The 24,266-nt window shown below is 46.6% G+C and overlaps 1 protein-coding gene across 1 annotated transcript in view; it reads left to right on the top strand.

Moving 5' to 3' along the window:
* The window catches only part of LOC119400048 (uncharacterized), a 40,398-nt gene extending 20,353 nt beyond the window's left edge, over positions 1 to 20,045 (top strand). The window contains exons 14-21 of the mRNA XM_049417520.1: positions 1,545 to 1,953; positions 3,421 to 3,568; positions 5,660 to 5,795; positions 14,307 to 14,417; positions 16,015 to 16,133; positions 17,550 to 17,698; positions 18,905 to 18,919; positions 19,891 to 20,045. Of these exons, the coding sequence (XP_049273477.1) occupies positions 1,545 to 1,953; positions 3,421 to 3,568; positions 5,660 to 5,795; positions 14,307 to 14,417; positions 16,015 to 16,133; positions 17,550 to 17,698; positions 18,905 to 18,919; positions 19,891 to 20,045 (1,242 nt within the window). The remainder of the gene's footprint in view (positions 1 to 1,544; positions 1,954 to 3,420; positions 3,569 to 5,659; positions 5,796 to 14,306; positions 14,418 to 16,014; positions 16,134 to 17,549; positions 17,699 to 18,904; positions 18,920 to 19,890) is intronic.
* The last annotated feature ends 4,221 nt before the right edge of the window (positions 20,046 to 24,266 follow it).

Here is a 24,266-nt window from a genome sequence, read left to right as displayed (position 1 = left end):
GCGTATCAAAAAAACAATAAATGTGTGTCTATTGCATCAATGCTCTTTTATTTTCTGCATGAATATGCAAATTGTGTTCTTACTTTGCTTAAGAGCAGCGTAAAAGGTGCAGAAGGGTTGCAGATTGGGCGAGTTGGTCATCCATGAACGTAGCGTGTATTAGCGCGGTAAATAAAATAAAGGGACACGACACAGACGTAGAGATAAGTAGGCACTAAGCGCCTACCTATCTCTACGTCTGTGTTGTGTTCCTTTCTTTTATGTACCGCGCTAATAATACATGCTACGTTAAAAGGTGCATTTTTTTGTCATCCAGCAACTTGCTTCGAAATGCAACTGCAGCAAAGGACCTTCCTTGTCTTAATTAATCTGAAACATGCTCTGCGCCCCTACCTTGTCGCATACCACCGCCACCAACACTACCATGCGCGTGTGATAACTTCTTCACTGCAACATGGCCGGCAACAGATCATTCGTCCATTGCCACGTAGCAGCCGCGTTTTGTGCCGACATGTGGACAACAGCTGAAATGCTCTTCATCTTCAACAGCTTCTACCATGTTTGAGTTTTGAGACATTTTGCACCCATTGCACCCAGTCGAAATGAAGCTACTGAGTGCCACACCTTCTGCGGAAGAAACCATGGTCGCTTACGGCGCGACCATGGGCAGCCTCCACACAGTTTTGAAGGCACACACACTGCCTACGCACAGAGTCAAAACGAAACTTCTGAGCACAGCGCCATATGTGCTGTAGACGAAACTGTGATCACCAGTGACGCGGTCAGAGTGTCCATGCAGTTCTGAATGCATGTGCGGCCTACCCTGCGCCTAACCAAAAGGAGACTGCCATTTGCTGCAGCCACTGCAAACGGAACCTACCTGACTGATGTGCATTCATGGTTGGTGGCTGCGCAGTCCTGGAGGCACGCAGTGAAAATGAAACTACTCTTCGTCGCAGCCACTGCAAATGAAACTACAGTCGCTGTTGATGCAATCGATAACAGCCGTGAAAGAATAGTGCTAGATGAGGTATAGTAGAGGGGTGAAGGATAAGATAGCGAAGTAGCAATCGCCTCACACTTATCTGATGTCTAATTAGAATACGAAAATTTTGCAGATAAGCGAACAAGGACTCTGGGAAAATGACACAGCACAAATACTTCCTAGCATTAACTTTTTTTTTTACTGTTATGTTCGCTGTTGTCGTGGCACACGCTGAAAAAAAAAAGAATTGCAATCTCTGTTACCCAGAGCTTTATTTGTCAAACTGTAAGTTTTGTTTGGCCATGGCAACCCTAGGACACATGTTATGGGAGTGGAAAGGAGGTGGGGATTCCAGAGGGGGACGCAGCCTCGAACCGAATACGCTGGGAAACTACGCTGCTCAGCTTTACCCACGAGGACCAACTCTAGGCCGTTCAGTGGGCTGAGGAAGCCGCCAGCTCTCAAGGGTGCATGGCCGACGCCTAGGCGGGGATATTCTCCCAAACGGTCGAATAACTCGGTGGCCTTTTTAGTAAAGCCGTTCTTTTGTGTTCTGCAGGCGTGGGTACTGAACAAACTGGTGAGCCACCGCGAGACGCTACACCTGGTGATGACGCGCCTCTGCGACCTGGTGGCACGTGACCAGTTCACCGCAGCGCTCGTCGAGCTGGGAATCGTCGTCCCAACGGGCGAGGCGCACCAGAACGGCGTAGCCGGAGACGAAGACGACGATGACATCAACACCTCATCCGCCGGCACGACGGCAGAAGAGGGGGGCCTTCCCTGCGGCGGAAGCACCGCTGGACTTGCTGCAGCCTCCGCCGAGCCCGAACAACCGCACAGCGAACCAATAGAGTCCTTGTGCCAGCCGCCGCCGGCCAGGGACAGCCGGCTGGCCAGGGACAGCTTGCGGCTCTTCCTGGACGGCAAGGACACAGACATGTCCTTCGAGATAGTTGCGGCACCGGGTAAGACTGTCTTCAGTGAAACCTCAATATAGTGAATGCGAATACGGTAAACTCTATGTGAAGGATAATCTCGTAAACTGAACTGCACCTTAGTTCAAATGGAACAACTCCTAATACGATTGGTTTCGTACTTGAATTCTGTACCCCCATTCCTCTCTCAGTAAACACAACCCCTGTTAAATGGAACGTATATTCCTGGTCGCTTCAGGTTCCGTTTAAAGAGAGTATACTTATAGCGAATTATTGCTTATAACAATGTAAGAAGAGAATAGCCTTGTCATAGTTGCAGTGTTGCAAATTTCTGCTTATAAGGAATTTTTTTATGTGTAAAAGTCATTTTCGTGTGAGATTGAACTTCGTTATGAGGTTTGACTGCATTCGTAACCAAGAAAAGCAATATAACCAAAGTTGTGCACTTAAATGGAAGCTGCTGATGAAAAGCTTTGTTCATATAATTAGCATCCAAGCCAATGTAACAAGCTGCTCATGAAAAGCTTCATTCATATAATTAGTATCCAAGCCAACATAACTTGAATGCATTATCAGACGTTATGGAAAAGGTAGTGTGTGATATGAAGTGCGTTGCACATCTCTGCAGAGAAAAGTTATTGCCAAGGCTTCTTTGTAAACACCAAAATGTCATGAGTAGGCTTGTGTGAATATTCGAGCAGTTTGAATATTTGAATGAATATTACAATATTCGAATTCGCTTTGAAACGAATTTAAATTATTCTAAATTTTGAAGTATTCGAAATGAACAAATAGACATATATAAACCGCATGTAAGCCCCTGTAAAGGTGGTTTCACTGCAGTGGAGCTGTGCTATACCATAAATGCACCTTTCCAAGGAAAATCCGCACTGCTGCGAAGCCCCACTTCAAGGTTAAATGAACATATTACCCTCACATCGATTCGTTATTTTTTAATTTTAAAAGCTTGTTATACCGGCTTATATGCTCTTAGTAAATTTCAAAACGTAACTTATTTTACATGTTATCACTTGCATTCTACCAAAAGTCAAATCCTGCTACTATTCAAAGTTGCTTCCACTTCCTTTGAACCAAAAAGAATGACATTTGCACATGCCTTGTTTCAATTTTGAAAAATATTGTGCAGGTTAGTTGGGTCATGACAAATGTGCTCATTTTTCTTTATGATATGCGATATTATACTATTCAAATTCAATTCAATATTTTTCGACGAAATCACTATTTGCTTTGAACCTAAATTTACTATTCGCACAAGCCTAGTCGTAAGACGTCTCGGATTAATTCTTTCTTTAATAATGCATCATACTGCTACGTGTACGACGCGCTTTTGCATATAAAATAACATTTTGGGAAATCTCTGCGTACAACGGAATTCTCGAAGGTCCTTAAACAAGAAAAGGATGTTTGTGTATTCCTAGTGAGTGCACACCTGGTCAACATAAACTTTCCCTCCTGCTTGCTTGTTTTTTCTAAAAGGCTACGGTGGCGATACAAGTCCGGAGCCGGTCAACGACACCGTTTCGGGCATGCATTGGCAGATCGGAGCCCACCGCGTCGTCGTGGCGACCCGCTGCAATTGGTTCAAGAAGGCGCTTCTCAGCGGCATGCGGGAATCCATCGACCGGTCAGTGGCTGCACCTCTGGGAAAACGTTAAAAGGGACTGACAACTGGCCAGAACACGTGATTAGATCCTTGTGGAAATGAAAAGACTGTGAATTATAGTGACAGATTTAAGCATGCTTTTCATGCTCCGAGTAGGATTTATATTCATAAATTACATCAAAATGTCACAAAAAGCCACTATGTCGCACAGCATAGCGAAAGAGCCTTGAAGCTAGATTATGGATTCATTCACTTTTTGTATGTGGTCTGATGCTTTCGTGCTCACCAGATTGAGAGCTCAAATTTAGAGTATGTATTGCATTATCCATCTCCCGATCTATGCTGTGCTGCTTACGAGGTAAAAGGAGTTGACTCTGAGAAACGGCGCTGCATTCTTCGCAACTTGTGGTACATGTCGAGATGGGCACACGTATGCGGAGCGTACGGCGTCTTCCGCGTTGCCACCCTGTGATTAGACACTCTGACCGGCCAGCTTTCCATTGCACTAAAGAAAAGAGGCACCATTAAAATTGGTTGATGGTCCTTCTAACGCGCGTCAGTTGCTGCTCACTGAAGCAGCAGTTCTTTCTGAGCATGTGGGATGACTGTGCTGTCGCACAGTCATCCCCACATGCTCGTGTACACGCAAGCAGTCAGTTTGAATGTGTGTGATTATGAAAGCATAGTGATTTCCGGAGAGTGCCTGGATGTAAGTGGGAACATTAATTCTTTGCAAATTAAGGTGGTAGCAGGTGAGAGCATTGGTGACGTGCAGGTAGATGTAAAGAAAGACGAGCGCGAACGCGACATGAGCGCTGGCTAGCATGTGCAAGCGCAAGACAGAAAGCAAGCACCAGTGAATGTGAGCAGATATGAACGTAAGTGAACATGTACAGGAGAACCTCATTCATTCGTTTCTGAAAAATACACAGGAAAAACGTACTATCTAGGAAAATGTACAATCCAAATGCTCTCCAACATCGCGCAGTTTCGCTTTACAACGATATCGCGAACATTGGCACCGGGAAATCGTACAAAACGGGGCTGCATCAATGAGGTTTCACTGTAGTTTGGAGGAGCATTGCTGAACGAGTGTCAACTTGTTGTATCAGTCTATGGCACATTTGGATGCACTCACACTCTCAGGTACACGTGGACATATGTGCTTGCAACACATATCACGCACATACCTTCACATATATCCACACATAACTGCCTATTGCGTGCATGACATATTGTCTTTCTGCGTGTTCACTTTGGAACTATTGTCACAAAAATTTCATTACACACAAGCCCAGCTAGCCAGATTTTACAGTGAAACTGTCTAGTGCTAGGATCAAAGAGTGCTCATGTAGACAAGATTTAGGGTCACAGTGCGTCTGACAGAATTGCCGTGTTGTGTACGTGCACGCAGATGCACACAATGGCAGACGCCTTGAATATAGTGTCCGAGTTCATTGTTTCTATTAAAACTTATTATTTCTGCAGTTTCACATGCTTGTCTATCATCACGTTTGCACGTCGCCTTAAGAAGAGGCAGCACCCACGTCAACAACTTAGACCCGATATATCTTTCACCTGGCAAAGGGTGTCGCCACCCTGCTCCCGGGGGAGGCGGCACTGACTTCGAGGCACCCTAATTGATAATTGAGACAGACACGTTGCGCCATCTCATAGGGTCAGATGACATGCCGGGTTGGCAGCGTTTTCAAACGTAGGATTGTACAAAGCATGCTTTATACAGCACTTCTCACAGGACCTTAGGTTTTGCTTCTTCATTACGTGACCTACAGCTCACACTGGTAGCCACGTGAAACGTGCGCACTAATTTGCACGCTGCGATTGGCGCAGCTGTCTTTAATAAGTCGAGTGTACCGAAATTAAACTGACGCAACCCTGAACTTTCACTGTGTGTCTCTTCAGCTTCAAAATGCAGGCAAACATGTCCCATTACAGTTCCAAAAGGGACAGACCCAACAGCTTCGCTGGTCTTCCCTCTTCACGAACGGGTGGAAGGGCTCTAAGTGTTTTGGACATTACTGACAGTTAGATGTGTACATACCATTAGTACCTCCCTCCGTCGCCATTCACCCCCGTCTTATTTCGATGCAGGAAAATAACGGTGCACGACACGCACCCAGAAGTGTTCCAGCTCTTCCTCGAGTACCTGTACCGCGGCTGCCTCGACTCGCGGCAACTCACCACCGAGCAGCTGGTCGAACTGATGCAGCTCGGCGACCGGTACGAGGTGAGTCGGCGATGGCTCGCAGCGAGCCACACCTCTGCTGCGGTGGCGTAGTAGTGCTCATTGGATATGCCTAAGCGTCGTCAAGCATGAAGGTCTTGGGATGAGGTGCCACTCGGCTGCTTCCCTGATGTAAACACCCTGCGCAAAGTCCTTTGTTGAGGGCGTGTAGCAGATGCTATCATCTGACTGAGTACACCTATGGCTAGAAAACCTGTTTGACTCATGCATGTTATAGGCAGTAGCAGGCAGGCAGGCAAAGAACTTTATTATTATCCGGAGGCGGCGCTCGACCCCCTTTAGGGGGTGACACCGGTGGGCCACTCCCACGACGGGACGGGGAGGTTAAACTCCACGGCCATGTCGCGGGCCCTCTGGATGGCCCTAAGCTGGTCTCCTTTGTCTTGGCTAGTGAGCAGATGGTTCCAGTCCGCCTCCGTAGAGGGAGACTCGCTGCTCCCGCGCAACGCAGGGCATTGCCACAGCATGTGTTGTAAGGTGCATTTGGGGTGGCCACAGCGCGGGCACCCCGGCTCTATGCCATCCATGTACTTGGAACATTTTAAAGGTGATGCATACGCCTCCGTCTGTAACAAACGTAGAGTGATTGATTGAGCCCTGTTTAAGGGGGGACGCGGCTTTCGTATCGCGCAAAACGGCAAAAAAATCGATTTTTTGAAAATCACATTTTCAGTTTCTGTAGCCCTTTTTCTATCTGATTCCAAGATATCTTCACCGAAAACCACCTAGAAGTGCTTTAAAAAATTAGTTGCGCGGGCTGAGGTGTCGGAAATTATTGTGGAGATCGCAAAAAAACTGCTTTTCAAAAAATTCTTGCTCCGCAACGGTACAACCGGGCGCCGCCATTTTGAGCTCGCCGTAAAGAGCATTTCTTCGTTTTCAAATTCCCCGCCTCAGCTGGCTCCTCGCTTTAAAAACAAGCGCACAAAAAGCACATCTCTGAAGGTCGTTTCGAGGCCTCCGATTGGCCGCGTCCGCCATGTTGCTCCAGCACGCCTCGTCATTGGTCCGATGCTCGCTCCGAGAGGACAGCCGTCTGCTGCTTACGCGTCGCGATGTTACCTGATGTTACGACTGTCGAAAATCGCGCTACTTAGTGACGCGTTCACTCGTTCTGTATGCACGGGTCGACGATAATTTAGAATATGATTACCCTGTAGTTTGACAGCTGCAAGCGGAAGCGCCGTCATCAGAGTACGAGAGACGGTAGCGTGCCGCGCTCGTCGCGAACATCGCAGATGCGCGTCCCGGGTAATTCAGCTTGTCAGCACTTCGTCCACCGTGACGAAGAACTTCGCGGAACTACTATTTGTACTCGCGATCGAACATGACGTGCTTTGAAACATCGGGCACCGCGGCCACGCACACCGCGACCGAGCTTACTGCTCGGAGTCGTGGCTAGGCCTAACTCCGCTTACGGCGCTGGTTTACGAGACGAATCCGAACTTTGCGAGCACGGACATCGCACTAGCGGACAAGCCGCACTGTGCTTCGTCGCAAGCAACAAATCGCATCGTCCGCTGGCTACTCGAAAGTGCGGATGGGCACTTTACGCATCGGCAGCGGACTCCCGGTCAAGCTCGTCGCGCATTGACCGCTCCGAGCAGCGGCTAGCAATTTCGCGCGTCGGCGCCGCAAAATGAGAGACCAAGTACGTTATGCGCCGATTTTTCGTCGCCGCGGCTGAGCACTGCGTATTGTCGCCGAATGCCGCCAGCCAGCATATCGTGCGCCGACTTCCCGGACCCCGCGGCCGAGTACATCGGCTTGAAAGAAAGCGCTGGTGACGCAATTTAGGCACGCTTGGATTCGTGCTTGGTATCGCCGCTAGCTCTGATGAATCTTCTAAAATAACGAATGCCTCGCAAATTACCGTTTCCGCGACCGAGTGGATGATGAAACGCATCACAGGCGAGGTTTGCAAATGAGCGTGGCGTGTGTGAAGCAGGGAGTTGAATTTATATCTGACCAACTCGCGTTATTGAATAAACTGCTCAGATATTTGATCCCAGAAATGTTTGCAATAACTGTGTCAATTTTCATCAAAACCTACGAAGGAATAAGAAAGTTGGCACTGAATGCCACGTCCCCCACCTTAATTTTATTTAGAAGGCCACTGGAAAGAATGATTTCCGGTACGCATCCATTGTTTGTGATGGAGACAGTGATACTTTCCTCACTCTTTCTGAAGAAAGAACGTACAGATTTATTCCACTGGCTAAAGAAGACTGTATAAATCATGTCAAAGAGAGGATGGGTACAGCTCTCCAACACATGTGTCAAGAAGCAAGAAGGATCGACTAGGAGGATGGGGCAGCCTGACTCAAGACCTGATTAAAAGACTGACTGGTTGTTATGGCATGGCTATCCGTGACAACATTGGCCTGACGCAGGACTTGATCAAAAGGCTCACCAGCTATTATGGCCTAGCACTGCGAAGCAACACGGACATCAAAGACATGAAGAAAGCAGTGATGGCCACCTTTCATAATGTTTCATTGACAGATGCAGAACCTTATCACGAGCTCTGTCCTTCCGGTGCCCGCAGCTGGTGCAGGCACCGTGCAGCAGAGGCAGAGGGGAAGCCACAACCTCCACACACGTATAACCTGCCCAACAAAGTTGTTGAAGCATTGCGGCCAGTGTACCAACGCCTGTCTGACCCTCAACTGCAGGCTCGTTGCAGTGGCAACAAGACACAAAATGCCGCTGAAAGCCTTCACTCGGTGATTTGGTCACTAATTTCTAAGCAGCAGCATGCCTCCCACTTCACTGTGGAAGTAGCAGTCCATGAGGCAGTTGCGAGGTACAATGCAGGCAACTTTCAAGCTTACACCAAGATTTGTGCTGCAATGGGTATGCAACCTGGGGCCCTTACCCTCCACAGGGCTGCTAAAAAGACGCTCAGCGAGCAAGGAAGTCATCGCACATGCATGAAGTGAAAGGGCAGAGACGCAAAAGGTTGCCTCTACACAAGGACACCAAGGACTACAGTGCTGGTGCGTTCTAACAAATGCAAACAACTTCGAAAACTTTGATAGGCTTTTTCTCACAAGTGTGTTTTGGACATTGTGCATTGCTCGTGGAAAGAGTAGCACTGGAATGACTGGACCGATTTTGATTCTGTTTCTTTTTCCTGAATCCCTGAACACTGCTTGTGGGTATGACATTCTTCAATTTCTTGTTTATGGCCCAGTTTTTTTTCTAGATCATGATTTGTCCATGACACTGTTTCTGACAATGTGTGTCAGCAGCCATGATGATCTCTAAAAAAAAAAAAGAGAATTTACTAAACAATTCTGAGAGTGTCATACCTTGTAGTCTTCTTTTCAGTAAAGATCAACACCATTTGCAGCTTCCTGGCATGTTTTGTTACAGCGCTAGGCTTTCCACGAGCAGACCATATAATTGGACCATGTAGCATGATGTAACCTGAGAACTACTCAAGGTATCATGATGAAACTGCATATTTCCCTATACGAGACACTTATTAGTATGCATGCCAAATTTCATTGCTCTAGGTCAACAAACAAAAAAGTTTTTTTTCAATGCCACCTCCCCCCTTAAGTGTGGGTGCGGGAGTGGGTACCTCCGCCTCTCCAACTGGTAATGTTTGCAGATTTCATTAAATGTTAACAACGGATCTCTGAAGTACCAAGTAACGTCCTCAGCCTCCGATTGGTTCTCCCCGACGTGGAATGTGAGACCTCGCGCCTGGGAGTGAGCCAATTCGTTGGCATTGAGGATGGTTCCGTGTACGTGTCGGCCAACGTGTGCCGGGAACCAGATGATGTGCTTTTTGTCTGACCAATTGGCAGCAGAGAGAACGCGCGCTGCTTCCCGACAAACCGAGCCCGTCATGAAAGCCCGTGCGGCTACGCGTGAATCTGTGTAAATGGCGGTGCGGTCGGTGGTAGCGAGAGCTAGTGCCACAGCGACCTGCTCGGCGCGATCAGCGTTTGAATTTAATAAAGTCATAGACGACAAGTGTTCACCCTTGTGTGTTGTGACTACCGAGACAAAGTGGTCCGTATAGCCGTATTGCGCTGCGTCTACGAAGGCCACGTTACCCTCCATAGCGGCTGCGGTACCGAGTAGGGCTCGCGCCCGTGCCTGACGTCTCCCCACATTATGTGTGGGATGCATGTTACGGGGTATCGGGGATACTGTAAATTTCGCGCACAGCTCTTCAGGGAGCTGTCGCGGGCTTTCTGGGGTTACGGGAGATTTGAGCCCGAGGTGTGCTAGTAAACGTCGCCCAGCTGCAGTGGAAGACAGCCTTACAATTTGAGAGACTTTTTGAGCTTCTACGATTTCGTTGAATGTGTTGTGAATGCCTAGTTCGTTGAGCTTGGTCGTGCGGGTGCTGCCCGGTAACCCGAGCACCTGTTTAACGCACCGGCGGATGATCACGTCCAGACGGCGTACGTCTCCTTTTTTGCCACAGGTGGGCGGGAGCCACATAGTTGATGTGGCTCATGAGAAACGCGTGGAACAGTCTGCGGAGATTCTCCTCAGACAGTCCCCCGCGCTTGTTAGCTACTCGATTAATTAATTTAGCCATAGCTTCGGCCTTCTTGGAAATGTGAGTGATACTGACGTCGTTATGGCCGTTGGCCTGAATGACCATGCCTAGAATGCGGACTTGGTCCACCGTGGGGATCGGTCTACCGTCCGCCGTCAGGACGTTGATCTCCGCGTATGCGTCTCTGCGCGCCTTGTATTTCGGGCGGTAGAGTAGTAATTCTGATTTCTCAGCCGATAGCGAGAGGCCGTCGCTGCCGCTCGTACACCAGACGGTGATGTCGTCTGCGTAGAGGGCGTGACCGATGCCGTCGATCTGTGAGAGTTGTCGCGACAGAGCGCGCATGGAGAGGTTGAACAGGAACGGTGAGATCACGGCCCCTTGGGGTGTGCCCCTCGGTCTCTTAAGCATAGGTCGGCAAAAATAGTGGAGCTCATCAGACTCAGTCGAGAAATATATTTTGCGCTTAGGGCTCACTCGGACTTGTTCTCACAAAAGCTTTCCTCAAACGAACTTACTCGGACTCAGACTCACTAAAATTTTTCTCAACTCGACTTTCTCAGACTCTGACTCACAGCTCAGTATGAGTCTGAGGGAAACAACACGACTCATGAGTGAGTTTGTTGACCTGCACTCCTAAGTGTAGTACTCACGGATTCAAACGCGACATCAAATTTTTTTAGTAAAGCGACGGGTATGCGCATTTGCTTGAGATAACCACATCTTGTTGCGATGAATCTTGTCTCTAAAGATAATGTTGGCTCTAATCTTCGCATTTGTGTCGAAATTACTGTGATACGACCCGAACTGAAGACAGTGGAAACAAAAGTATGTGCATTACTTAGCCTTAAATTGTCCCATTTCAATCTATGAGTACTCTACAATGCAGTAGCCTGAGTTCCTCTCCTCCAAGGTGGATGCATTGTTCAGGTTTTGCTGTGCCTACCCAGTCGTTATCATGTGTATACGTGTGCACGTGTGCAGTACCATCAGTTGGCACCTACCATTGGCAATGGCTCATAGCCAAGTAGGCCAATCATAGCCAGTTGGGAATGGCTTGTAGCCAGCTGTGGCAAAGCATTAGAGTATTTTGGTTGAGGAATTGCTTGGCCACTTCCTTGCTCTAAAATTCCATGCAAAGTCCTTCAATCACATCTGCAGCAGGTGTTATCTCACTATACTCAATTACAACATGAGAAAAAATTTAACCTCCGCCCACGGAATCGTGGTGCCCTTTCTCTTCACCAGTGAAAGACAGTTGCGCTAACTCGTTTCCACTCGGAAATGCAAGTACTTTTTCTCGGCTAATGTAAATACTACACATACAAAGAGTTAAGCATTCATCGTTACCATCTGAAACATTTGCTTTGGCTGAGCTTTGATGTCAGAATTCCTGACGAAATTTACCAGGACGTTCAAGTTTCCAACCTAAAACCAGCGACAACAAACGTGTGTCTGTATGGCACAGTCAACTATCTGAAACATTCGAGAAGTGCTTGACATCGTGAAAATGAGTAAGCGCTATTGGATGGGTACTTATGCAAATTCTCTCTGTAGGAGGGCATTGATGGCTGTGGGGGGAGCTGACACTGTTGTTTAGGTTGTAAACCCAGTATAGGTACTGCTGTGCAAGTCATGCGTGCCGTAGACGAGTCCCTTGATGGTACTACGCATGGGCGCTGGCTCAATCGCCTTTCCTCCAAGGCACGTTCATTGTGCAGGTTGCACAGGAACAGTCTGTACAACAGCTGTTCTGATTGTCCTTGTTGCTGTATCATCTTCAGACCCTGTCCCTGTTGCTCCCTCAACACCCTCACCTCAGCATGAAGTGGCAGGCTGGAGTGCCACACAGGACACCCTCTCTACCTCCTTTCATTAGTGTTCCTCTCTCTCCGCAAAGTCCAATAACTCTGCCACATTTCCTGTGCTGTTCTGTGAATAGTTTAAAAGCCGCTTTAAATACAACTCGTGGTAGCTCAGAAGCAAAAATGTTCCCCTGCTGATGTGAGGTCACAGATTCGATTCCCAACTCGCCACGGTGTTCCAGTGGTCACACTGCTTGACGGCTGACCCAAAGGTCACAGGATCGAATCCTGACCGCCGCGACCACACTTCGATGGAGGTTAAATGCTTGGGGCCCGCGTGCTTAGTTTTAGGCGCACGCTAAAGAACCCCAGGTGGTCCTAATTTCTGGAGCCCTCCACTGTGGCATCTCTCATAATCATATCATGGTTTTGGGACATAAAACCCCAACAACTGTATTGTTGAGTTCGCTTGCCAACCACTGTTTAGTTGGGAAATGCTGGTTGACCTCCCTGCCTTTCCTTCACTTTACTCTCTAACTTTTTTAATTTCATTTTTATTTATTTTACCCCGCAAGGCCAAAGGCATTACAGATGGGGGGGGGACAAAAAACGTACATACATGAAGCAAAACACAGTGTGTAATAGCAAAATACAGTGTGTAATAATAACAGTAAAGTAGAACAAAGTTTTATGTAAACGGTGTTGGTTAGTGCTTCACGAAAACGTTGATTGTCGGTTATTGATGCGATTTGTTTTGGGTGCTGTGATTTAAACTGCCCCCCCCCCCCCCCCACCACACACACACACACACACACACACCCTGAAAACTTCAACTCATGTAATGTTTAAGGGGAGACGTGGGTCTTGAAAAGTGTGTTTTTAATAATTGGGTGAACAGAATGAAATTTAATACACTTATTCAGTTTTTTCTGCAGATTCCAAATCTGTGAGTAGATTTTTCATAGCTGCATTAGACCAAAAGATATGCTGTTTCTACAACGTTTTCTAGCACATTTCTTACGGGGATTTTTGGCAACTTCTTTTCGTCAAACACAAAAGCAAAGTATGTGGCAAGAATGCCAGAAAGCTGATCTAGCCGATGATGCTATTTATTTTCTTATAATATTGTTTACCAAATGATAACTCTCAATAATCATAAAGTGTATGAAGCAAAAATTTTTCACTCATACTTGCGTGCATTTATTTTGCATTCGATGTTTGATGAAAACAATAAAATTAGCATCATCGGCTAGACGAGCTCTCTGGCAGTCTTGTCACATACTTTGTCCTTGTGTTTGACAAAGCTAAATTGCCAAAAAGTACCGTAAGAAATATGCTGTCAGAAATCTCATATCTTTTGTTCTAATGCAGATAATAAAAATCTACTTGAAGATTTGGAATCTGCAGAAAAATCTGAATAAGTGTACTAACTTTCATTCAGCTAACCTAAGTAATAAAAAAACTTTTTTGAAGACCCACGTCTCCCCTTAAAGCATGACCTTCTGTACTTCTGACCTGCTCAGATAGCAGGATCCTATGGGGGCGCGTGTCCCCGCTCTCGTTCAACCACTCGCCGTTGGTGCCGCTTCCTATAACCTGTTCATCTGCTACTCTGCTACTCTACGATGCTGGAGTAAGAACGCCTGTATTCTGTGACGAATTGCCGGCATTATGTGATTGTTTCTGCAAACTTAGACGGAGGGTCAAGTAAGCTATTCAGTGCGGTTAAGTATTTACTGCACATTGGTTGGCTAACGTAAGAAGTGGTAGACTTGCATACTGTTGGACGGCTGTGTCCTTTTAAATGCAAAAAAAATTCTAATTCACTTTCCGTATTTTTATTTCCAAAGTATTTTGCATTTATGCGTAATAATTACACGATATGAGCGCTCTGCGCTGGCGAAACATCATCACGAGCGTTAAAGCTGATGTCAGCGAACAGGTGCTGACTAGTGCCACAACGTTTGTAGGCTACGTCTCTAGCGGCAGGATGTATGAACTAGAACGTGGGCGCTGGAGAGGGAACATCTGGGCAGGTCAGGAGTACGGTAGGTCGTGGTTTAAAGAACTTCACTGATGCTGCTAATGCATCACCCTTCAAGTAAAACTGCAACTTTTTGTCTCTCTACTCGTCTGCAATCTTGCCGTCTTGTAATTCGACAGGTCGACTTGCTGAAGCAGATCGCTGAAGACGCTCTTCGTGATCATTTGGACGAAGACTCGGCCCTGTTCCTTCTCAATTTGGCCGACCAGCTCAATGCCAGAAATCTGAGGGTAAGTGTGGCAAGGCACATCAGTGTTTACGGGCACAGCAACATTTGTGGACGCGTCAGTGTTTACGGACACAGCTACATTTGCAGTTAACAGGAATCTAGTGCAAGTTGGTTGGTTCATGATTTTGAGCAATTTTTTCCAGCACGAGACAGATGAAGACGAAAGACAGAGAAACAATAAGACACAAAAATAAGTGCTGACCGTTTGTTCAAGTTTATTGTCTCTTGGTTTCATCATCGTTTGTTTCGCGCTGGGAAAAACTTGCCACATTTGCAGACATGTGAGTATTTACGGACACAATGACATTAAGACATGTCAGCATTATAGGGGGCACTGGCTGCGGCCAGGCCACACGGCCATGGACACAGTGACATTTACGGGCAAAATGCGAAAAATGCCCACACACTTATACCCATGCCACACGGGCACAGAAAATGACATTTACCTCCTAATGCCTTCACATTTAATGCCATTCGCGCGGTGCCACACGGACGAACGAAATGGCATTCGCCCAAATGACATTCGTCACCTAATGCCATCGCCAGAACTCATTCGACTGAGAAATGCATACTCTCGACAGCACAGCTGACGAAGTGCGGTATAGCTAAATTGTATAAAACGACATCCTATTGAGCTGAAAATAAAGTTTTCACGTCTTTTATTTACACTAATAACTTAAACAAGTGCTTCAAGCGCTGTATTTTGGTTGCAATGGTCGCCATTTTCTTTTTACGCTGTGGATCTGACTAGCGTTGGCTTAGGTTGCTACAGTCGGCTACAACGTCGTGAAACAAAGCAACGAAGCAAAGCTTACGGCAGCGTAATATGCTTATTTCTGCATTTAATTATTCTAGGAGGTATATGAAGCTTGTAAATACATGTTTATTTTTTTATTACTATTCAACAATTGCTCACTACAGAAGATGATGCGATCGACATCATCAAGTCAAGTGTCATTAAGTTTGGATGTGTAGCAGCTCCGCCGAAAAAAATGTCATTCCGGAACTGAATGCCTTCACTACCGAATGTCATTTTCTGTGCCCGTGTGGCACGGGTATTACACTTAGGTGTGCGTTACAGAGCTCCAGGTGGCACAAAAAATTAGCTCATAGCCTTTCACTGTGGCGAGCGTCACAATCATATCTTGGTTTTGGCATCTAAAACTGGAACAACTAATTTTTAAATGCCCAAGAAAACTACTGTCTCCAGCCAAGCAATCAATACTTTGAGCGGAATGTCCCTGCTAGACCACAATGAATACAGGAATACAGTAATTTGGCTAGTTGGTTCTCTGCAGTAAATTGAAACCATAGCACTGAGTAGAAGGGACATTGTCTATCCAGAAAATTCTGGTTTGGGCTTGCGGCAATCTTTCTTGTGTTTCATGTTGTCAGCATAAGTAGGCTTTCAGATATAAAATCAGTCGATAGTTGGCGCGCGTCCCACCGTCTTTCTCGTCCCCGTCATTTCAGTGCTGGGGCCTCAATTACAGCATTGAGTAGTTGTGTCACTGTCACGTGTCCCGGTTATTGTTAGGAAACGTCTTTTGGTTGATGTGACAGTTCTTCAAGTGTGGATATTTATGTTTTTCTCTCAGAATTCGGCGCTCGAGTTTGTCGCCATCAACAAGGACGTCGTGAAAAGCGACGGCTACTCCGAGCTTCCGGACGACCTGCAGACCGAAATAATGGAGACCATTACGTGGTTTGAGCTCAGGTCTGGATCCATTTCCACTTGTCTCCAGTGGCACAGTTGAAGTTGAAACAGGATGAGAGTGAGAGGACCTAACGAATGCATTAATTAAGTTATGAAGTGCTGAATGATGCAGAGGCAATAATCGGCCCACGTTGCAGACGACGAGCTAGTGGCTCTTTGTGCTGTGCAATTAAAGCAAGAGCCTTAGTCCTTTGTTAGACGAAACCAACAGACAATGAAGCTAAGGGAAGTATAGGGGCCATTACTTGCACATTTAAACTGTAGTATAGTAATTGTGGTATACATGGAAAGGAATTAAAGCGGACAAAAAGACAACTTGCTGGATTTAGGGACCGAACCTACAACCTTCAGATAATGCGTCCGATGCTCTACCAAATGACCTACAGCAACGGTCACTTTCCCATCCACTTTATTGGGTATTTATGTTTTGTGTAATTCTGGGAGCGTTAGCCAGTGCCGCTCACAGCCATGTCGTAGCATGTGATCTTATTACAAGCTGGAAGCTGACCAATGAACCCTCATATACTGCCATCACGTCTACCAGAACGAGGCCCTCGATGTGAATGAACGACAGAGGGGGGGGCATTGATCGAGATCTTGTTTGTTTTATTAGACGCAACCTAATGAAACCAACAGGCAGTGAAGCTAAGGTAGGGAACATTACTTGTATGTTTTAACTGTAGCATAGTAATGATGGCAATGAATGGAAAAGAATAGGGTGGTTTTGGAAAGAACACAACGCCTCTGTGTATTCCGATTTTTGCGTGACTTTGAGCTCCCTTCAGATCGTCCGTGCAGATTAAATTAGTACCTTTTCAGACATATTACAGTTTCAGCTAAAATTGCTTTGATATAGTGCACATAAAAGGCATGAAGATGACGAAAAGGACAGTTTATCACACCTCCCCACCCCTTTCTTTTTCGGGTTCTCACGGCGCCCATCTGTGTGCCGTGCTCTCCTTGAAGCAATTCATGCAAAGCCGAGTGAATGTGTGCCGTTTACGCAAAGGTAGGCCTTACCTAGCTTGATTCTTTGGTTATGCATGCGGTAGCCATCGTAAGAATTCAAACTTGCAGCTTGATTTTTCTCCCGAAATTTTTAACCCGCGTAATGAGCGCGCCCCCGAATCTCGGTAAACTTTTCGAGAAAAAAGGGTACGAGTATTATTCAAGTAAATGCGGCAGAATAGTTGTTGAAAGTTAGCGCTGTGTTGTGTCGAGTGTGCCTTTTCTGTTGTCCCGGTCTTTAGCTTACGCTACCATCAAGTAAAATTCAATACAATACCAATAAGCCCACATTGCCACCCTCATCGACTTTGTGAATCGTCTTTTTTTCTGTGCTCCAGGTTCTTTACACAAAGAATGCAATGCCTACTGGTATAGTATCCTTCCTCCCTCTCCCTCACTCCCATGTAGAAGTTCTCAGCGATCCGAAGATGTGATACCATTCGGGTGCCAGTTCGAGCCCGCCAGTCCCAGCTCGGCATCGTCCAGCCTACTCGACATTGACGAGTTTGCCTCGGCGCTGAGCATCTCTGGGAAGGAGACGGATGCAACGCAGGTCAGTTGTCGAGTGCGGCAGCGATCGTACGATAAACTCGGCATTGCATTCGAGAGAATCATAACATTTGACGTAACATTGCAGCATGTATCCGTGTGTTTTTCTGCTGCGTTAGATGAGTTGTTGCGACATCGTGTTAAATGAAGAAAGTCTTAAATGCTCATTAAACGCGAAAATTGACCGGCAGCGTTGGTGCACTGCGCCATCGTGTGGTAACATCATCGTGGCATCACAGATTGCCAAAATTTGTGATGTCATATGATGACGTCATCACATGAGATCAGCCCTGGGTCGAACGTAGGCCGATCACAGAGACAATGCAGAACCAGGTGAGATGCAGGAAGCTTGCACTGCCTCCGATCCTGGAGGCAGTGCAAAGTCCGTTAGGTGCAGAAAGCTTTCGGAGGGCAGCGGTGCAGGATCAGTACATCGACTAAAAAAGAAATGAAGAAGATGGCTTTCGCCTACCAGTCGTCTAGTCGTCTTAGGCCAATGCATAAGGGATACTGTGAATTTATTGTTCAGCGTGCCTGCGCCTTCATTTGCATTGTTAGCGTCATTCCCGCCTTACGATTAAGTGGGGAGGCAGCTCTTAAAAACAAAAAGGTACCAAACGTTTCGTGTGCCTTATCCCGAGCAAGATTTTCCCTAAACTTGGAAAGGTACAACGTGAATCTGGATATCCGAATAATCTGGTGTGAGAACTGTATGCAGTAAAACAAGAATAGATGTGCTGAACCCATATGAAAAAAAAAAAATTATGGTATGTTGAACATTTATGAGTGAGTCCACATCAAACTGGGATTTCACTCACGAATGTTCAACGTAGCCTAAAGCTTGTTCAAGCAGGTTTAGAACATCCGTGTTCATTAATAGAAACAGTTAACAGTCCATATTATAGGTGATATAGGTGATACACACCTGTATAGTACTTCGTAATCCTCTTCGTTTAGGAAAGGTTTTGCCCGGAAAGAGGCACATGAAATGTTTGATATCTTGAAAAGCTACATAATGTATCAAAAGAATAATTGCATATTTGAGACTAGCACACAAGTACACATAAACTCGGCAAGTTTCAACAAAATCAATGAAGAATTAAACGAAACATTTTAAAGAGCAGCATCTCCCTTGAGGCAAAACAAAGGTTTCTTGCCACTTACGCGAATGTGTTATCACTACAGCGCTGTGCACTTCTGAGTAGATCCCTGAGGCAGTGCGATTTCACGTGAGGTGCAGAAGACTTCACAGGGTTTTGGGGGGAGGAACAGTGCAATGAGACTGAGAACCTCAGAGAAATTTAAAGGGGCCATGACACCTAATTTGCGATCGTAATCCGTATTATGTGGGATAATCTTTCTGTGTTCACAAACAAGCTGACGAAATTTTATCGCATTTGGTCGAGCACTTAATTTATAATTTTAATATTTTTATAAAGACGCAAGTGGCTTGAGAGTCAGGCAACACTGACGCACCCGCGAGCAGTGACATAATCAGCAGCTTGCTGTGCGAGCGCCTGCATTCCGGGGAACGATATTGTTGCCTGGTCAACTGCACGTCCAGCCGAGCTATTTCAGTTTTCTTCAGCTTGGCATTGAAATTTAACTATTTGCAGCGGCTTAAACTTTGGTAGAAGACGACGGCTCACTTGATGCAGCCCATGACGTCACACACGCCATGGCTATATGGCAGTCGCTGGTGGGCGGGGTTTATAGTCGGTGACTTTGGGGTTTATTTTGTACCGAAATATTTTTTCACAGTGCATTATTCATGTGTGCATATGTAAAATAGACCCTCTACTTTTATTTTTTGCTGAAAACCGAAAATTGTAGGATGGCCATGCAGGCCCGTAGCCAGGGGGGTGGCCCTAGCCCCCCCCCCCTGAAATTTTGGTCAGTAGGTGTTTTTACCAAATTAAATAAAAATAGGCGTTTTTTCAAATAGTCAAGGTTTTCAGCAAGTGCCCCCCCCCCTTAAAAAAATTCTTGCCTACGTGCCTGTGGCCGTGTCATGGCCCCGTTATGGGTGTCTCGTGAGAGCGTATGCTTTCATCTATGATTTCCTTAGCGTTTTGTAGTGGGACTATGACATTTATTGTTTGCTGAATAAATCCAGTGAAAGCAAAATTACTAGAAAGTTCTTTCACGCTCCACAGGCGGAGCAGGGAGCCGCGCACTCAAGCGCTGGAGTTCGCTGGAGAGCTCCCGCTGACGCAGGACTCTGCGCAGCTCGAGGTCTGCGTCGAGCAGCTGCGCGACGTCGTCGGCGAGGCGGTGCCTCGCGAGGCGCTCGTGCAGGTCAGCCTCGCAGCCGACTACGACGTCAACCGAGCCCTCAACTTCTTCTTCGCCTGATGATGATGAAAAGGAAATGGGGCGAGGATGGGCCGTACAGCAGCACTTGAGGGAAGCGACCGAAAAAAAGTTGGAATAGCACGCCTTGTTGGGAGGCGCCGGTCAGTGATCGGCGCTCAAGGAAGTAGTTTTCGCTAGCTCGGATCGCGGCGATCGGTGACGTTTTTCTCTGATCCACGAAAGAGGGGCATTGTAATGGCGAACTTACACTGTAACAACGGATCAACGCTATGTGCACCACATATAGCCCAGCAGTGGAGTCCTGTTGAAAAATGCATGCAGGGCGTTCTTGCGCTTCCGCAGTGCAGCATAGGCAGTGTGCTCACTTACGCTGAGCGTGACTAGGGCCGAGGTTGTTTTCGTTTTTCAGTCTTTGTTGCGGGTATCGTGAATTTCAAAGAGGCGCGTTACTATTGTTATTGAAATATTTAGTCCTGCAGGTCGCTTCGCTCTTTGTTTTCGTGTTCGCACATTTTGTGGTATGTTGACGGTACCACTGGCGAAATGCAACAGCTTGTCAGAGGAGCCTGCCTATACATTTCGTTTCTAAAAGGCCAATGCACCCCCCCCTCCTAATTGCAAGTCCTGAACGTTTTTCTACTCCTAACCACATGGCAGATTTCCCAGTTGGAACCATTCAACTCTTCCATTACTCCTCAAAGTGGTTATAAACTTTCCATGGATACGTGCAATTGGTATTGCCTACAGTCTGGTATTGGTACCGCATCATCGTGGCATTGCCCAGTAGCACTCTCACTTGGTACCTCCTCAGCTAAGAGCCACTACGGTAGATACTTTCGTTACGTCAACGCAGTATAATTCTCTGTTGATCTATGCAGCTGGTGTCACCCACTGATTTTAGCATTGGTTGTGGTACCGCACTGTGATTGTACCATTGTGCGGGTGTACCACTCGTGGGAACCACTTAATGCATTCTCCCCAAATCGGTGATACTCCACAGATACAGGCCTCTGGTATCCCCTCTGGGAAATGGTATCTGGTAGCAACTCGTAGTACGGTCTGATGGCATTGTTCTGTCATTACCTCGTCCATAAAAAACTAGTCGACTGTACCATCCCCTGGTGGCTCTGCAAATTTGAGCCGTCGGTATCTCTCGTTGCTTGGTATTGGTAGCACCTAATAGCGGTGGGCAGTTGTACCAACCTGCAAATGTTGCACCAAGTTTACTTTGGGCTTTTGTGGTCGTATGTGCTGCAGTGCAATCTGTAAAACGAACGTTAGCGTCGATTACGTCGGACAGGTGACTGGCAGTTTTTTTTTATTTGCATTCTCTTCTGAAAAGCATCGCTTAGCCATGGCTAGTAACAACCGCGACAAGTATGGCGTAATAGTTACAATGCTGGAGCTCGAATGCTATTGATAATTAGCTGCGGGACTAAGTTAATGGCTTCATGGGTCACGTGCAAGACTTAAGTAAAGCGGCACTCCGTGTGCTTCTGTCATGGGCTTCGTCGAAATCGGCTTAATCCTCACGTGCGCATCTTGCACAGGCTAATGCGAAGGCACTGTTTGTTTCCTGCCTCAGTAGGGCGTACTTTCTGCTGCTCTTGGGAGTTAAAAAAAAAGATAGACGGAAAGAGAACAAAGCATTTCTTAGAAGAGCACTGCCTTAGTCGAGATGAGCGATGCTTTCTTTATTTGAGAACAAGTGCTGTGCCAAGTGATGGGCGCCACACCTCGTGGAAATGGATGATCAGTACTCGGCGGTGTAGTGTGTGGAGATTTTGTAGCGCATAATGCGGGGAAAAGCAAAGCAACAGTGACAAAAGCTCTTAGCACTAGGAATGCTAGATATTTTCCTGTTTCTTAAACGGACACTGAAGAGAAAACCAATCTTTCTTGTTAGTAAATTACTCTTTCACATTTCCAAAATCGCCACGCTTGCCATGAGGAGACGATTTTTAAGCAATAAAACATGCAAGAAGAAATGGTGGGTGGCGACTCCACCTTCAAATTCATGCACCAAACGCCGCAACATTATAGATTATGATGCCATCTACTAGGGCTTACGTAGTTCTTAATTGGTAAAGCTGAAGTACATTGCCCTTTGAGGGGGCCACAGACTTAACATACCAAGTTTCAGGAAATTTCGTTGAACCAGTGTCGCCAAAGTACGAAAGATCACTTTGAAAATAGGGACTTCACGCGTGGAGATTTGGCAGAAAATTTAAAAATAAAACTTGACCTTGATTTTCTCCTGATAATAAACCTATGATGGGGCAATTTACATTAGAGTTCTGAGTAAAACTTATTAATCTAAACCAATTCATTGTTTCATTTTTTTGTCCCTGAGCATTAGTATGTGTGGTTCTGACACGTGAACCTAAGTCCGAGTACACTAGTGCTATTGCAATCCTCATTGAACACTATTGGGAGTCAAACCTGGAAACTTCGTAAGGCCACGCACATTCAAAGCCTTTCCTTTAAAATTTGGTTACAAGCCCGCTTCAGCAGGCTGTTTTATAACAACATGCACCACCCATGGTTATGAAGTTCAATAAGTTGAGACCTGGGCTAGTTGGTGACTGAACCATATAGGTAATGACCCATGATTAGGCCCTGTTTGCCACCTCCACGGCTGTTGCTGGCCCACACATTAAGCTCCACAAAATCTGCAGGGTGCTTTCGTGTGGATACGTTGCCCTCGCGTCATAGCTGTCGTGTCCGCGTCGAGAAGTGATGTTGCTGTGTGCGACACCCACTGCATTGTTTCCACTCTGCAATTTCTCTCTGTCCGTCCCCATCTGTGGCAACGATGCGCGTCAGATGAACGGTCGAAAAGATTCTCCCTTTCACTGTTCCACTTACGGGGAACCCGCATTTGTGTCACGCTGTGTCTTCGAGTGACGGCTTCCTGCGATACGGGTGATCGCGGCATGTTTGCGACTTGCTGTTGCACGTGACTTAGAACGTAGCGAGGATTGTATGTTTCGCGAGTGCCAGCTGTGAGCATTGTTGTTGCGCATTTCCAGAATCGCTGCGGCCGATGCCTGCCTTTCGCATTTTACGGGAGCGCCCTCTCGTAGCGACAGAATGGATGACGGGAGAAAAAAAACGTCGGGAATTCAAAAAGGTGTGAGTGTCTTTCAAACATGCTGCGCTCTCTGTAAGCAGCATCGTGTGCTTTCGGGCGCAAGCTTCTTGTGACGGTCTACGTGAAAACTTGAGCTTTTGGGTGATGTCTTAACTTGCTCCTCATGTAAAGTGTTGTTGGCATATACGCGCTCAACTGTATGAGAAACTTGGCTTGTGAACGTCTAGTTGATGGTGTGTCAGTGTTGGCGGGTGTAAGTCCATGGATCCTGTGAACGGTCACTGCTTTAGGCCCACAGTTTTGTGTCTGTACTCCAGTGCATCGTTTAAGCAACCCTCGTTACGCAAGTATAGCTGATAGCTCGAACAAGAGCAGTTTTCCAGAGCGATGTCTCGGAAACGGAATATCAAGTGTGACAGTGCTGTACGTTCCTTCGACTAAGGCATTTGTGACTTTTATATGTGATCCTCTTGCATATTCCTGTCGACGTGTTTAAAAAACGGAAAAGCTGGGGTTGAACACGCGATTGGTCCTAAGGACACGCCTCTGTCACGAGTCCAGTTATACTGAATCGAGCGAAACCACATTTGTCACCGAGGTTGTGCCAGGAGTTGTAGCCGGCAAAAAAAACTCGCGACTGTGACAGTGGGCCTATGGAAGTTATCTACGTATGCGTGAGTGTTTGCATTGTCTGTCGAAAAGCTTTGATAACGAGCAGTCTGTCTTTTTGTGGGCGGTGCCCTTAACGAAGCCTGTGAGTCTTATACGCAGTCTCGTACGAGTCACTGATTGCATCAACCTGTTCCCACGTTTTGCTCACATTGTGTTATGTGGACAAGCTTCGTGCTGGACTTTCTAGCTTGCTTCGATTATAGTCAGCATGTGCGTGCGCTCTTTGGCAAGCGCGTCGCATTTGCAGACTCCAACTTCATCATAACAAGAGTTGTCACGGGCGAGTCTGTGGGGCTGGGCCCAATACTGCATGCGTTAAGACACGGACTCAAGTTGTTTTCTGTGCACGTATCTTCGCTCTCGCGCCCTCGTCTCGATGCGTGGCACAGTTAACGTGGTCAACGCGCGCGATTCGAAATCTTGCAAACGGTCGAAACTTCCTCGACTTGACGGAAGTTAAAAGAAAGTTGTTGAGGCAGAGTTCCGAGCTGTTA

This window comes from Rhipicephalus sanguineus, chromosome 7, assembly GCF_013339695.2.
Source record: "Rhipicephalus sanguineus isolate Rsan-2018 chromosome 7, BIME_Rsan_1.4, whole genome shotgun sequence".
NCBI lineage: Eukaryota > Metazoa > Arthropoda > Arachnida > Ixodida > Ixodidae > Rhipicephalus > Rhipicephalus sanguineus.
The sequence above is the reverse complement of the archived record's forward strand: the minus strand, read 5'-3'. Positions and strand labels throughout refer to the sequence as shown.